The following is a 17,500-nucleotide window of genomic DNA, read 5'->3' as shown; positions in this document are numbered from 1 at the left end:
TTTCTGTGTGTGGGGGGGGGGGTGTTTGTGAATAAAACAGAAAATGTAATGCTTGAAATGATTAAAAACTTTACTGTAATCTTTGAGCTTCTTGATTCAAAATCACGTTGAAACACTAGAGATTTCTCTATCCTGATATTCATCGATCAACACAAAATCCCTATGACAGGTGTTCACCGATCAGGCTTAACATTATGACCACCTGTCTAATATTGTGTTGGTCCTCCCTTTTGACCCGTCCTGCACTGTGTATTCTGACCCCTTTCTATCAGAACCAGCATTAACTTCTTCAGCAGTTTGATCAACAGTAGCTCGTCTGTTGGATCGGATCACACGGGCCAGCCTTCTCTCCCCACGTCCATCAATGAGCCTTGACCGCCCATGACCCTGTCACCGGTTCACCACTGTTCCTTCCTTGGAGCACTTTTGATAGATACTGACCACTGCAGACCGGGAACACCCCACAAGAGCTGCAGTTTTGGAGATGCTCTGATCCAGTGGTCTAGCCATCACAATTTGGTCCTTTTGGTCAAACTCACTCAAATCCTTACACTTGTCCATTTTTCCTGCTTCTAACATCAACTTTGAGGACAAAATGTTGACTTACTGCCTAATATATCCCACCTACTAACAAGTGCCATGATGAGGAGATACTCAGTGTTATTCACTTCACCGGTCACTGATCAGAATGTTATGTCTGACCGGTGTAGTGTGTGTTTAGTGTTAGTGTGAAGTACAGTACTAAATGTTTAGTACACTGGAACAAGCCCAGAATACACTGCAGCAGGTTTGTGTCCAAATCATGTTCCCCAATGTGTGTACAGGGTCAGAGCATCACCGTTTCAGACGAGGATAACATTAAAACTACAGGTCAAATACAGGCAAATGTCATTAAATATAAAGCATGAACAGCACAGAAGAAAAATACTTGAATTTATTTTTAATAAAAATAACTAACACAGCTAATAAAATACAATAATAACAATAAATACTACTCCAGTTTATTTCTGAGTAAATAGTTGTAAAATTTGTTGATAAAACACTAAACACCATTAAGATTAAACCTTCTTCACGTACAGTGCATTAGCAGTGGAATCTTTATTTATTTATTTATTTATTTATTTATTTATTACAATATTGATAGAATAAAATTAGAAGATTCAGGTGTAAAAAATATATTTTACAATAAACTATCCAGAGTTCAACAGAAGATATACAGTATAGGCAAACTTAACCAAAAAAAATACATACGTAAATAAATAATAAAAATAGACAGAGTAAACGAACAAATCATCAGACAAATAAATAACTTAAAAAAGGAAAAAATAGAAAAAATAAATAAGAAATCAGAGTGTTTTATTGATTAAATCAGAATGTGGAGACAATAACAGAGAAGATCTGAGGGGTTTTTGTTCGATTTAAAGAATTTGAAAGGTTTTGTATTTCACAGAGGAAATAAAATACAGAAGTAGAGAGTGTATTTAAATGATTTGTAAAAGATAATCTTGTCCTTTAACGTGAAATTGTAAGATTCATGAATAATTAATAGTTGGAGCATATAAACGAACACGTTAAACGTCATCAACGTGCGACGGTGTGTGAGTTTGACCGGAGTGGCGGGGAATGGCCGCGAATCATTCATTTCACAGCAAATAAACGGTTTAAACACTTTAATAATCACGGTAGAGTGTATCTGGGTGATTCTGTCACCGTGTATAATGACGCAGTCGGTTGTTATTCAAGGTAAGACTTTTTTAATTCGATAAAATATTCATTTAGCCACATGCTAAAACAACGAGCTACGGGTCTAGCCCTTTCCTGTGAGGATTTTAATATTAACTTCATCTTTCAGTTACAGTGAGAGGTAGAGCTCGTGTGTGCCTCTACTGCCTCCAATGTCTCTAATGTCTCGACTGTCTCTGTGGTGTTGGAACACACTCATGATATTAAATTATTCCTAAAGTCTGACATTAAAACTCCCAGACTCGCGCGTTGTTGGTCGCCATGGCAACAGAATCACCTCGTGGGCGAAGATGTCCCGGGTTTCAGCTTTCCGGATGTAGATGTGTCTGTAGTCTTACTCTGGTACTGTGGTCAGTGTAATCTTACTGTGGTCAGTGTAGTCTTACTCTGGTACTGTGGTCAGTGTAATCTTACTGTGGTCAGTGTAGTCTTACTCTGGTACTGTGGTCAGTGTAATCTTACTGTGGTCAGTGTAGTCTTACTCTGGTACTGTGGTCAGTGTAATCTTACTGTGGTCAGTGTAATCTTACTCTGGTACTGTGGTCAGTGTAATCTTACTGTGGTCAGTGGGTCAGTGTAATCTTACTGTGGTCAGTGGGTCAGTGTAATCTTACTGTGGTCAGTGTAATCTTACTGTGGTCAGTGTAATCTTACTCTGGTACTGTGGTCAGTGGGTCAGTGTAAACTTACTCTGTTACTGTGGTCAGTGGGTCAGTGTAATCTTACTCTGGTACTGTGGTCAGTGTAATCTTACTGTGGTCAGTGGGTCAGTGTAATCTTACTCTGGTACTGTGGTCAGTGTAATCTTACTGTGGTCAGTGGGTCAGTGTAATCTTACTCTGGTACTGTGGTCAGTGGGTCAGTGTAATCTTACTCTGTTACTGTGGTCAGTGGGTCAGTGTAATCTTACTCTGGTACTGTGGTCAGTGTAATCTTACTGTGGTCAGTGGGTCAGTGTAATCTTACTCTGGTACTGTGGTCAGTGTAATCTTACTGTGGTCAGTGGGTCAGTGTAATCTTACTCTGGTACTGTGGTCAGTGTAAACTTACTCTGGTACTGTGGTCAGTGTAAACTTACTCTGGTACTGTGGTCAGTGTAAACTTACTCTGGTACTGTGGTCAGTGTAATCTTACTGTGGTACTGTGGTCAGTGTAATCTTACTGTGGTACTGTGGTCAGTGTAATCTTACTGTGGTACTGTGTCTCACTGTGTTGTGGTCAGTGGGTCAGTGTGGGAACCAGGTGGGCTGCAGATTCTGGGATCTCGCGCTCCGAGAACACGCACATGTCAACAAGGTAACACACACACACACACACACACACACACACTTCTGTATTAATAGTGTTGTGTTACTGTCCATAACACTGCTCTACTTCCTGTTTTATCCGAGTTGCATTATGGGTAATCTGTATGGGTTTAAGGCAGGGGTGTCCAGTCTTATCCAGAAAGGGTCAGTGTGGGTGAAGGTTCTCATTTCAACCAAGCAGGACCTACACCTGACTCCTGTCAACTGACCTTGGCTTACAGTAGACTCGGGTGTAGCTGCTTCTTGGTTGGACTGAAAGCACCCACACTGACCCTTTCAGGATAAGACTGGACACCCCTGGTTTAAGGTCAGGGTGTGGGTGATTTAGCAGGAGCATTGCATTATGGGATATGATTCAGTGTGGTGTAGTCTCACACACGGGGTTTAATCACATTCAAATAGGTGTTTAAATATGTGCTGTAAATACATTCTCACACACACACACACATACAGTCACACACACAGTAACACACTCACACACACAGTAACACACACAGTAACACACTCACACACACACACACACAGTAACACACACACAGTAACACTCACACAGTAACACACTCACACACACAGTAACACACACAGTAACACACTCACACACACACACACACAGTAACACACACACAGTAACACTCACACAGTAACACACTCACACACACAGTAACACACTCACAGTAACACAGTAACACACACAGTAACACACTCACACACATACACAGTAACACACACACAGTAACACACACACAGTAACACACTCACACACACACACACACAGTAACACACACACAGTAACACTCACACAGTAACACACTCACACACACAGTAACACACACAGTAACACACTCACACACACACACACACAGTAACACACACACAGTAACACACTCACACACACAGTAACACACACACAGTAACACACTCACAGTAACACAGTAACACACACAGTAACACACTCACACACATACACAGTAACACACACACAGTAACACACACACAGTAACACACTCACACACACACACACTCACACACACACACAGTAACACACTCACACAGTAACACACTCACACAGTAACACACTCACACACATACACAGTAACACTCACACAGTAACACTCACACAGTAACACTCACACAGTAACACACTCACACACATACACAGTAACACACACACACAGTAACACACTCACACACATACACAGTAACTCACACAGTAACACACTCACACACTCACACAGTAACACTCACACAGTAACACACACAGTAACACACACACACAGTAACACACACACACAGTAACACACACAGTAACACACACTCTCACACACACAGTAACACACACTCTCACACACAGTAACACACACTCTCACACACACAGTAACACTCACACAGTAACACTCACACAGTAACACTCACACAGTAACACTCACACAGTAACACTCACACAGTAACACACACAGTAACACACAGTAACACACACACAGTAACACACACAGTAACACACACACACAGTAACACTCACACAGTAACACTCACACAGTAACACACACTCACACAGTAACACACACACAGTAACACACACAGTAACACTCACACACAGTAACACACTCACACACATACACAGTAACACACACTCTCACACACACAGTAACACACACACACACATACACAGTAACACACACACACAGTAACACTCACACACTCTCACACACACAGTAACACACACTCTCACACACACAGTAACACACTCACACAGTAACACACACACAGTAACACACACAGTAACACACACACACAGTAACACTCACACAGTAACACTCACACAGTAACACACACTCACACAGTAACACACACACAGTAACACACACACAGTAACACTCACACACAGTAACACAGTAACACACACAGTAACACTCACACACAGTAACACACTCACACACATACACAGTAACACACACTCTCACACACACAGTAACACACACACACACATACACAGTAACACACACACACAGTAACACTCACACACTCTCACACACACAGTAACACTCACACACTCTCACACACACAGTAACACACACTCTCACACACACAGTAACACACACACACAGTAACACACACACAGTAACACTCACACAGTAACACTCACACAGTAACACTCACACAGTAACACACACTCACACAGTAACACACACACAGTAACACACACAGTAACACTCACACACAGTAACACACACTCTCACACACACAGTAACACACACTCTCACACACAGTAACACACACTCTCACACACACAGTAACACACAGTAACACTCACACAGTAACACTCACACAGTAACACTCACACAGTAACACACACTCACACAGTAACACACACTCACACAGTAACACTCACACAGTAACACACACACACAGTAACACTCACACAGTAACACTCACACAGTAACACACACTCACACAGTAACACACACACAGTAACACACACAGTAACACTCACACACAGTAACACACTCACACACATACACAGTAACACACACTCTCACACACACAGTAACACACACACACACATACACAGTAACACACACACACAGTAACACTCACACACTCTCACACACACAGTAACACACACTCTCACACACACAGTAACACACACTCTCACACACACAGTAACACACTCACACAGTAACACACACACAGTAACACACACAGTAACACACACACACAGTAACACTCACACAGTAACACTCACACAGTAACACACACTCACACAGTAACACACACACAGTAACACACACACAGTAACACTCACACACAGTAACACAGTAACACACACAGTAACACTCACACACAGTAACACACTCACACACATACACAGTAACACACACTCTCACACACACAGTAACACACACACACACATACACAGTAACACACACACACAGTAACACTCACACACTCTCACACACACAGTAACACTCACACACTCTCACACACACAGTAACACACACACACAGTAACACACACACAGTAACACACACACAGTAACACTCACACAGTAACACACACACACAGTAACACTCACACAGTAACACTCACACAGTAACACACACTCACACAGTAACACACACACAGTAACACACACAGTAACACTCACACACAGTAACACACACTCTCACACACACAGTAACACACACACACAGTAACACACACACAGTAACACACACTCTCACACACACAGTAACACACACTCTCACACACACAGTAACACACACACACAGTAACACACACACACAGTAACACACACTCACACAGTAACACACACTCACACAGTAACACACACACACAGTAACACACTCACACACATACACAGTAACACACACACACAGTAACACTCACACACTCTCACACAGTAACACACACTCACACAGTAACACTCACACACAGTAACACAGTAACACACACAGTAACACTCACACACAGTAACACACTCACACACATACACAGTAACACACACTCTCACACACACAGTAACACACACATACACAGTAACACACACACACAGTAACACTCACACACTCTCACACACACAGTAACACTCACACACTCTCACACACACAGTAACACTCACACACTCTCACACACACAGTAACACACACTCTCACACACACAGTAACACACACTCTCACACACACAGTAACACACACACACACAGTAACACACACTCTCACTCACACACAGTAACGCACACACTCACACACAGTAACACACACACAGTAACACACACAGTAACACACAGTAACACACACACAGTAACACACACAGTAACACACAGTAACACACACAGTAACACACAGTAACACACACACAGTAACACACACAGTAACACACAGTAACACACACACACACACACACAGTAACACACACACAGTAACACACAGTAACACACACACACAGTAACACACACAAACACAGTAACACACACACAAACAGTAACACACACACACACACACACAGTAACACACACACACACACAGTAACACACAGTCACACACACACACAGTAACACACAGTCACACACACACACACAGTAACACACACAGTAACACACACAGTAACACACACACAGTAACACAGTAACACACACACAGTAACACACACACAGTAACACACACTCTCACTCACACACAGTAACGCACACACTCACACACAGTAACACACACACAGTAACACACACAGTAACACACACACAGTAACACACACAGTAACACACAGTAACACACACAGTAACACACAGTAACACACACACAGTAACACACACAGTAACACACAGTAACACACACACAGTAACACACACAGTAACACACAGTAACACACACACAGTAACACACACAGTAACACACACACAGTAACACAGTAACACACAGTAACACACACACACAGTAACACACACAGTAACACACACACAGTAACACACACAGTAACACACACACAGTAACACACACAGTAACACACACACAGTAACACACAGTAACACACACACAGTAACACACAGTAACACACACACACAGTAACACACAGTAACACACACACACAGTAACACACAGTAACACAGTAACACACAGTAACACACACACACAGTAACACACACACAGTAACACACACAGTAACACACACACAGTAACACAGTAACACACAGTAACACACACACAGTAACACACACACACAGTAACACACACAGTAACACACAGTAACACACACACAGTAACACACACAGTAACACACAGTAACACACACACACACACAGTAACACACACAAACACAGTAACACACACACAAACAGTAACACACACACACACACACAGTAACACACACACACACACAGTAACACACAGTAACACACACACACACACAGTAACACACACACACACAGTAACACACACACACACACACAGTAACACACACACAGTAACACACAGTAACACACACACAGTAACACACAGTAACACACACACACAGTAACACACACAGTAACACACACAGTAACACACACAGTAACACACACACAGTAACACAGTAACACACAGTAACACACACACAGTAACACACAGTAACACACACACAGTAACAGTCACACACACACACAGTAACACAGTGTCACACACACACACACAGTAACACAGTCACACACACACACAGTAACACAGTAACACACACACACAGTAACACACACACACACAGTAACTCACAGTAACACACACACACACACACAGTAACACACACACACAGTAACACACACACACAGTAACACACACACACACAGTAACACACAGTCACACACACACACACAGTAACACAGTCACACACACACACAGTAACACAGTAACACACACACACACACAGTAACACACACACACAGTAACTCACAGTAACACACAGTCACAGTAACACACAGTCACACACACACACAGTAACACACAGTAACACACACACACACAGTAACACACACACACACAGTAACACACACACACACACAGTAACTCACAGTAACACACACACACACACAGTAACACACACACACAGTAACACACACACACAGTAACACACAGTAACACACACACAGTAACAGTCACACACACACACACAGTAACACACAGTCACACACACACAGTAACAGTCACACACACACACACACAGTAACACAGTCACACACACACACAGTAACACAGTAACACACACACACACACACACAGTAACACACACACACACACACAGTAACACACACACACACACACACACAGTAACACACACACACACACACACAGTAACACACACACACACAGTAACACACACACACAGTAACACACAGTAACACACACACAGTAACACAGTCACACACACGCAGTAACAGTCACACACACGCAGTAACAGTCACACACACGCAGTAACAGTCACACACACACAGTAACACAGTCACACTAACACACAGTCACAGTAACAGTCACACACACACACAGTAACACACAGTAACACACACACACACAGTAACACACACACACACACAGTAACACACAGTAACACACACACAGTAACACACAGTAACACACACACAGTAACACACACACACAGTAACAGTCACACACACACACAGTAACACAGTCACACACACACACAGTAACAGTCACACACACACACAGTAACACAGTCACACACACACACAGTAACACAGTCACACACACACACAGTAACACAGTCACACACACACAGTAACACACAGTCACACACACACACACACAGTCACACACACACACACACAGTAACACACACACACACAGTAACACACACACACACAGTAACACACACAGTAACACACACACACACACACAGTAACACACAGTAACACACAGTAACACACACACAGTAACACACACACACAGTAACACAGACACACACACAGTAACACACACACACAGTAACACACAGTAACACACACACACAGTAACACACACACACAGTAACAGTCACACTAACACACAGTCACACACACACACAGTAACAGTCACACACACACACACACAGTAACACACACACACACACACAGTAACACACAGTAACACACACATACACAGTAACACACACACACAGTAACACTCACACACTCTCACACACACAGTAACACTCACACACTCTCACACACACAGTAACACACACTCTCACACACACAGTAACACACACTCTCACTCACACACAGTAACGCACACACTCACACACAGTAACACACACACAGTAACACACACACAGTAACACACAGTAACACACACACACACACACAGTAACACACACACACACAGTAACACACACACAGTAACACACAGTAACACACACACAGTAACACACAGTAACACACACACACAGTAACACACACAAACACAGTAACACACACACACACACACACACAGTAACACACACACACACACACACAGTAACACACACACACACACAGTAACACACACACAGTAACACACACAGTAACACAGTAACACACAGTAACACACACACAGTAACACACAGTAACACACACACAGTAACAGTCACACACACACACAGTAACACAGTGTCACACACACAGTAACACAGTCACACACACACACAGTAACACACACACACACAGTAACACACACACACACACCCAGTAACTCACAGTAACACACACACACACACACACAGTAACACACACACACAGTAACACACACACACAGTAACACACAGTCACACACACACACAGTAACACACACAGTAACACACACACAGTAACACACAGTAACACACACACAGTAACACACAGTAACACACACACAGTAACAGTCACACACACACACAGTAACACAGTGTCACACACACAGTAACAGTCACACACACACACAGTAACACACACACACACAGTAACACACACACACACACACAGTAACTCACAGTAACACACACACACACAGTAACACACACACACAGTAACACACACACACAGTAACACACACACACAGTAACACACACACACAGTAACACACAGTAACACACACACAGTAACAGTCACACACACACACACAGTAACACAGTCACACACACAGTAACACACACACACAGTAACACACAGTAAGTCACACACACACACACAGTAACACACAGTCACACACACACAGTAACACACAGTCACACACACACACAGTAACACAGTCACACTAACACACAGTCACAGTAACACACAGTCACACACACACACAGTAACACACAGTAACACACACACACACAGTAACACACACACACACACACACAGTAACACACACACACACAGTAACTCACAGTAACACACACACACACACAGTAACACACACACACAGTAACACACACACACAGTAACACACAGTAACACACACACAGTAACAGTCACACACACACACACAGTAACACACAGTCACACACACACACACAGTAACACAGTCACACACACACACAGTAACACAGTAACACACACACACACACACAGTAACACACACACACACAGTAACTCACACACACACAGTAACACACACACACACACACAGTAACACACAGTAACACACACACAGTAACAGTCACACACACACACAGTAACACAGTCACACACACACAGTAACACAGTCACACACACACACAGTAACACACACACACACACACAGTAACACACACAGTAACACACACACACACAGTAACACACACACACACAGTAACACACAGTAACACACACACAGTAACACACACACAGTAACACACACACACAGTAACACAGTAACACACACACAGTAACACAGTCACACACACACACAGTAACACACAGTCACACACACACACAGTAACACAGTCACACACACACACAGTAACAGTCACACACACACAGTAACACACAGTCACACACACACACACACACAGTAACACACAGTCACACACACACACACACAGTAACACACAGTCACACACACAGTAACACACAGTCACACACACACACACACAGTAACACACAGTCACACACACACACACACAGTAACACACAGTCACACACACAGTAACACACACACACACAGTAACACACACAGTAACACACACACACAGTAACACACAGTAACACACAGTAACACACACACACACAGTAACACACACACACACAGTAACACACACACAGTAACACACACACACACAGTAACACACACACACACAGTAACACACACAGTAACACACAGTAACACACACACACAGTAACACACAGTAACACACACACAGTAACACACAGTAACACACACACAGTAACACACAGTAACACACACACAGTAACACACACACACACACACAGTAACACACACAGTAACACACAGTAACACACACACACACACAGTAACACACAGTAACACACACACACACACAGTAACACACAGTAACACACACACACACACAGTAACACACAGTAACACACACACACACACACAGTAACACACACACACACACAGTAACACACACACACACACAGTAACACACACACACACAGTAACACACACACACAGTAACACACAGTAACACACACACAGTAACAGTCACACACACACACACAGTAACACAGTCACACACACACACACACACACACAGTAACACACACACACAGTAACTCACAGTAACACACACACACACACAGTAACACACACACACACACACACAGTAACACACACACACAGTAACACACAGTAACACAGTCACACACACACACACAGTAACACACAGTCACACACACACAGTAACACACAGTCACACACACACACAGTAACACAGTCACACTAACACACAGTCACAGTAACACACAGTCACACACACACACAGTAACACACAGTAACACACACACACACAGTAACACACACACACACACAGTAACACACACACACAGTAACACACAGTAACACACACACAGTAACAGTCACACACACACACACAGTAACACAGTCACACACACACACACAGTAACACAGTCACACACACACACAGTAACACAGTAACACTAACACAGTCACACACACACAGTAACACAGTCACACACACACACAGTAACACAGTCACACACACACAGTAACACACAGTAACACACACACAGTAACACAGTCACACACACACAGTCACACACACACAGTAACACAGTCACACACACACACAGTAACACAGTCACACTAACACACAGTAACACACACAGTAACACACACACAGTAACACACACACACAGTAACACACAGTAACAGTCACACACACACACAGTAACACAGTCACACACACACACAGTAACACACAGTCACACACACACACAGTAACACAGTCACACACACACACAGTAACACAGTCACACACACACACAGTAACAGTCACACACACACACAGTAACACACAGTCACACACACACACACACAGTAACACACAGTCACACACACAGTAACACACACACACACACACAGTAACACACACAGTAACACACACAGTAACACACACACACACACACACAGTAACACACACAGTAACACACAGTAACACACACACACACACACACAGTAACACACACAGTAACACACAGTAACACACACACACACACACACACAGTAACACACACACAGTAACACACAGTAACACACACACAGTAACACACACACAGTAACACACACACACAGTAACAGACACACACACACAGTAACACACAGTAACACACACACACAGTAACAGTCACACTAACACACAGTCACACACACACAGTAACACACACACACAGTAACACACACAGTAACACACACACACAGTAACACACAGTAACACACACACAGTAACACAGTAACACACACACACACACACAGTAACACACAGTAACACACACACAGTAACACAGTCACACACACACAGTAACAGTCACACACACACACAGTAACACAGTCACACGCACACACAGTAACAGTCACACACACACACAGTAACAGTCACACACACACACAGTAACACACAGTAACACACACACACACAGTAACACACACACACACAGTAACACACACACACACACACAGTAACACACAGTAACACACACACAGTAACACACAGTAACACACACACAGTAACACACACACACACAGTAACACACACACACACAGTAACACACAGTAACACACACACACAGTAACACACAGTAACACACACACAGTAACACACAGTAACACACACACAGTAACACACAGTAACACACACACAGTAACACACACACACACACACAGTAACACACACACACACACACAGTAACTCACAGTAACACACACACACACACACACAGTAACACACACACACAGTAACACACAGTAACACACACACAGTAACACACACACAGTAACAGTCACACACACAGTAACACAGTCACACACACACACACACACACACAGTAACACAGTCACACACACACACACACACAGTAACACACACACACACAGTAACTCACAGTAACACACACACACACACACACACACACAGTAACACACACACACAGTAACACACAGTAACACAGTCACACACACAGTAACACACAGTCACACACACACAGTAACACACAGTCACACACACACACAGTAACACAGTCACACTAACACACAGTCACAGTAACACAGTCACACACACACACAGTAACACACAGTCACACACACACACAGTAACACAGTCACACTAACACACAGTCACAGTAACACACAGTCACACACACACACAGTAACACACACACACACAGTAACACACACACACACAGTAACACACACACACAGTAACTCACAGTAACACACACACACACACAGTAACACACACACACACACAGTAACACACACACAGTAACACACACACAGTAACAGTCACACACACACACACAGTAACACAGTAACACACACACACACACAGTAACACACACACACACACAGTAACTCACAGTAACACACACACACACACACACACACACACAGTAACACACACACACACACAGTAACACACAGTAACACACACACAGTCACACACACACAGTAACACACAGTCACACACACACACAGTAACACAGTCACACTAACACACAGTCACAGTAACACAGTCACACACACACACAGTAACACACAGTCACACACACACACAGTAACACAGTCACACTAACACACAGTCACAGTAACACAGTCACACACACACACAGTAACACACACACACACAGTAACACACACACACACAGTAACTCACAGTAACACACACACACACACAGTAACACACACACAGTAACACACAGTAACACACACACAGTAACAGTCACACACACACACACAGTAACACAGTAACACACACACACACACAGTAACACACACACACACAGTAACTCACAGTAACACACACACACACACACACACACAGTAACACACACACACACACAGTAACACACAGTAACACACACACAGTCACACACACACACAGTAACACAGTCACACTAACACACAGTCACAGTAACAGTCACACACACACACAGTAACACACACACACACAGTAACACACAGTAACACACACACAGTAACACACAGTAACACACACACAGTAACACACACACACAGTAACGCACAGTAACACACACACACAGTAACACACAGTAACACAGTAACACACACACAGTAACACAGTCACACACACACAGTAACACACACACACACACACACACAGTAACACACAGTAACACACACACACAGTAACACACACAGTAACACACACACACAGTAACACACAGTAACACACACACAGTAACACAGTAACACACACACACACACACAGTAACACAGTCACACACACACAGTAACACAGTCACACGCACACACAGTAACACAGTCACACGCACACACAGTAACACAGTCACACGCACACACAGTAACACAGTCACACACACACACAGTAACAGTCACACACACACACAGTAACACACAGTAACACACACACACACAGTAACACACAGTAACACACACACAGTAACACACAGTAACACACACAGTAACACACAGTAACACACACACAGTAACACACACACACACAGTAACACACACACACACAGTAACACACACACACAGTAACACACAGTAACACACACACAGTAACACACACACAGTAACACACAGTAACACACACACAGTAACACACAGTAACACACACACACACACAGTAACACACACACACACACAGTAACACACACAGTAACACACACACACACACACACAGTAACACACACAGTAACACACAGTAACACACACACACACACACACAGTAACACACACACAGTAACACACAGTAACACACAGTAACACACACACACAGTAACACACACACACAGTAACACACACAGTAACACACACACACAGTAACAGACACACACACAGTAACACACACACACAGTAACAGACACACACACAGTAACACACACACACAGTAACACACAGTAACACACAGTAACACACACACACAGTAACAGTCACACTAACACACAGTCACACACACACAGTAACACACACACACACAGTAACACACAGTAACACACACACACACACACACAGTAACACACACACACACACACACAGTAACAGTCACACTAACACACAGTCACACACACACAGTAACACACACACACACAGTAACACACAGTAACACACACACACACACACAGTAACACACACACACACACACACAGTAACAGTCACACTAACACACAGTCACACACACACAGTAACACACACACACACAGTAACACACAGTAACACACACACACAGTAACACACACACACACACACAGTAACACACACACACACACACACAGTAACACACACACACACACACACACACACACACACAGTAACACACACAGTAACACACACACACAGTAACACACACACACACAGTAACACACACAGTAACACACACACAGTAACACACACACACACACACAGTTACACACACACACACACACAGTAACACACACACACACACACACACAGTAACACACACAGTAACACTATGTATTTCTCTCAGAGAGGAATTTATGACGAGGCGCTCAGCAGCTTCTTCAGGAACGTTGACCCAAGGTACTTATGTCTGTTACCTGTCTGTCTCTCTGTCTCTCTCACTCTCTCTGTCTGTCTCTGCCTCTCTCTGCCTCTCTCTGTCTCTCTCTGTCTGTCTCTCTGTCTCTCTCACTCTCTCTGCCTCTCTCTGTCTCTCTCTGTCTGTCTCTCTGTCTCTCTCACTCTCTCTGTCTGTCTCTGCCTCTCTCTGCCTCTCTCTGTCTCTCTCTGTCTGTCTCTCTGTCTCTCTCACTCTCTCTGCCTCTCTGTGTGACTCTCTGCCTCTCTCTGTCACTCTCTCTGTCTACAATGGTAGAATATTAATAGTGTGTGTGTGTAGGAGAAGTGATGGAGGTGGTGGAGCTCCAGGAAGCAGAATTACAGCACTGAAAGCTCGAGTGAGTATTTATAACTTTGAATCAGTTTTCTGCTACAATTCTCCTGTCTTTCTCTCTCATCTGTCTGTCTGTCTGTCTGTGTCACTCTCTCTCTCTCTCTCTCTCTCTTTCTCCCCCCAGGCAGTGCTGATAGATATGGAGGAGGGTGTTCTCTCTCAGGTCCTGTGTGGACCATTGCAGCAGCTTTTCAGCTCCACTCAGCTCATCAGCAACTCATATGGCTCCGGGAACAACTGGTGATTAAACACACGCACACACACACACAGTCAGTGTTACTGTATTACAGGAGCATGGGATTGTTCAGACTGTATCCCTGGATGTACTGTGTGTGTGTGTGTGTGTGTGTGTGTGTGTGTGTGTGTGTGTGTGTTAGGGCAGTGGGACATCATACTTATGGTTCAGTTTACCG

At 43.5% G+C, this 17,500-nt stretch overlaps 1 protein-coding gene across 3 annotated transcripts in view; it reads left to right on the top strand.

Annotated features, from left to right (window-relative positions):
- The first annotated feature begins 1,583 nt into the window (after window positions 1–1,583).
- Window positions 1,584–17,500, top strand: part of tube1 (tubulin, epsilon 1) — an 18,074-nt gene continuing 2,157 nt past the window's right edge. The window contains exons 1-6 of one of the 3 annotated variants that reach the window (XM_058391232.1): window positions 1,584–1,743; window positions 2,966–3,039; window positions 16,662–16,714; window positions 17,010–17,091; window positions 17,212–17,327; window positions 17,465–17,500. The exon at window positions 17,465–17,500 is cut by the window's right edge and continues 86 nt beyond it. In XM_058391232.1, the coding sequence (XP_058247215.1) occupies window positions 1,719–1,743; window positions 2,966–3,039; window positions 16,662–16,714; window positions 17,010–17,091; window positions 17,212–17,327; window positions 17,465–17,500 (386 nt within the window). In that variant the 5' untranslated portion in view covers window positions 1,584–1,718. The remainder of the gene's footprint in view (window positions 1,744–2,965; window positions 3,040–16,661; window positions 16,715–17,009; window positions 17,092–17,211; window positions 17,328–17,464) is intronic. The other 2 variants (XM_058391230.1, XM_058391231.1) reach the window with 2 other exon arrangements.

The sequence above is a fragment of the Hemibagrus wyckioides genome, linkage group LG06, assembly GCF_019097595.1.
Source record: "Hemibagrus wyckioides isolate EC202008001 linkage group LG06, SWU_Hwy_1.0, whole genome shotgun sequence".
NCBI classification, from domain to species: Eukaryota; Metazoa; Chordata; class Actinopteri; order Siluriformes; family Bagridae; genus Hemibagrus; species Hemibagrus wyckioides.
The sequence above is the reverse complement of the archived record's forward strand: the minus strand, read 5'-3'. Positions and strand labels throughout refer to the sequence as shown.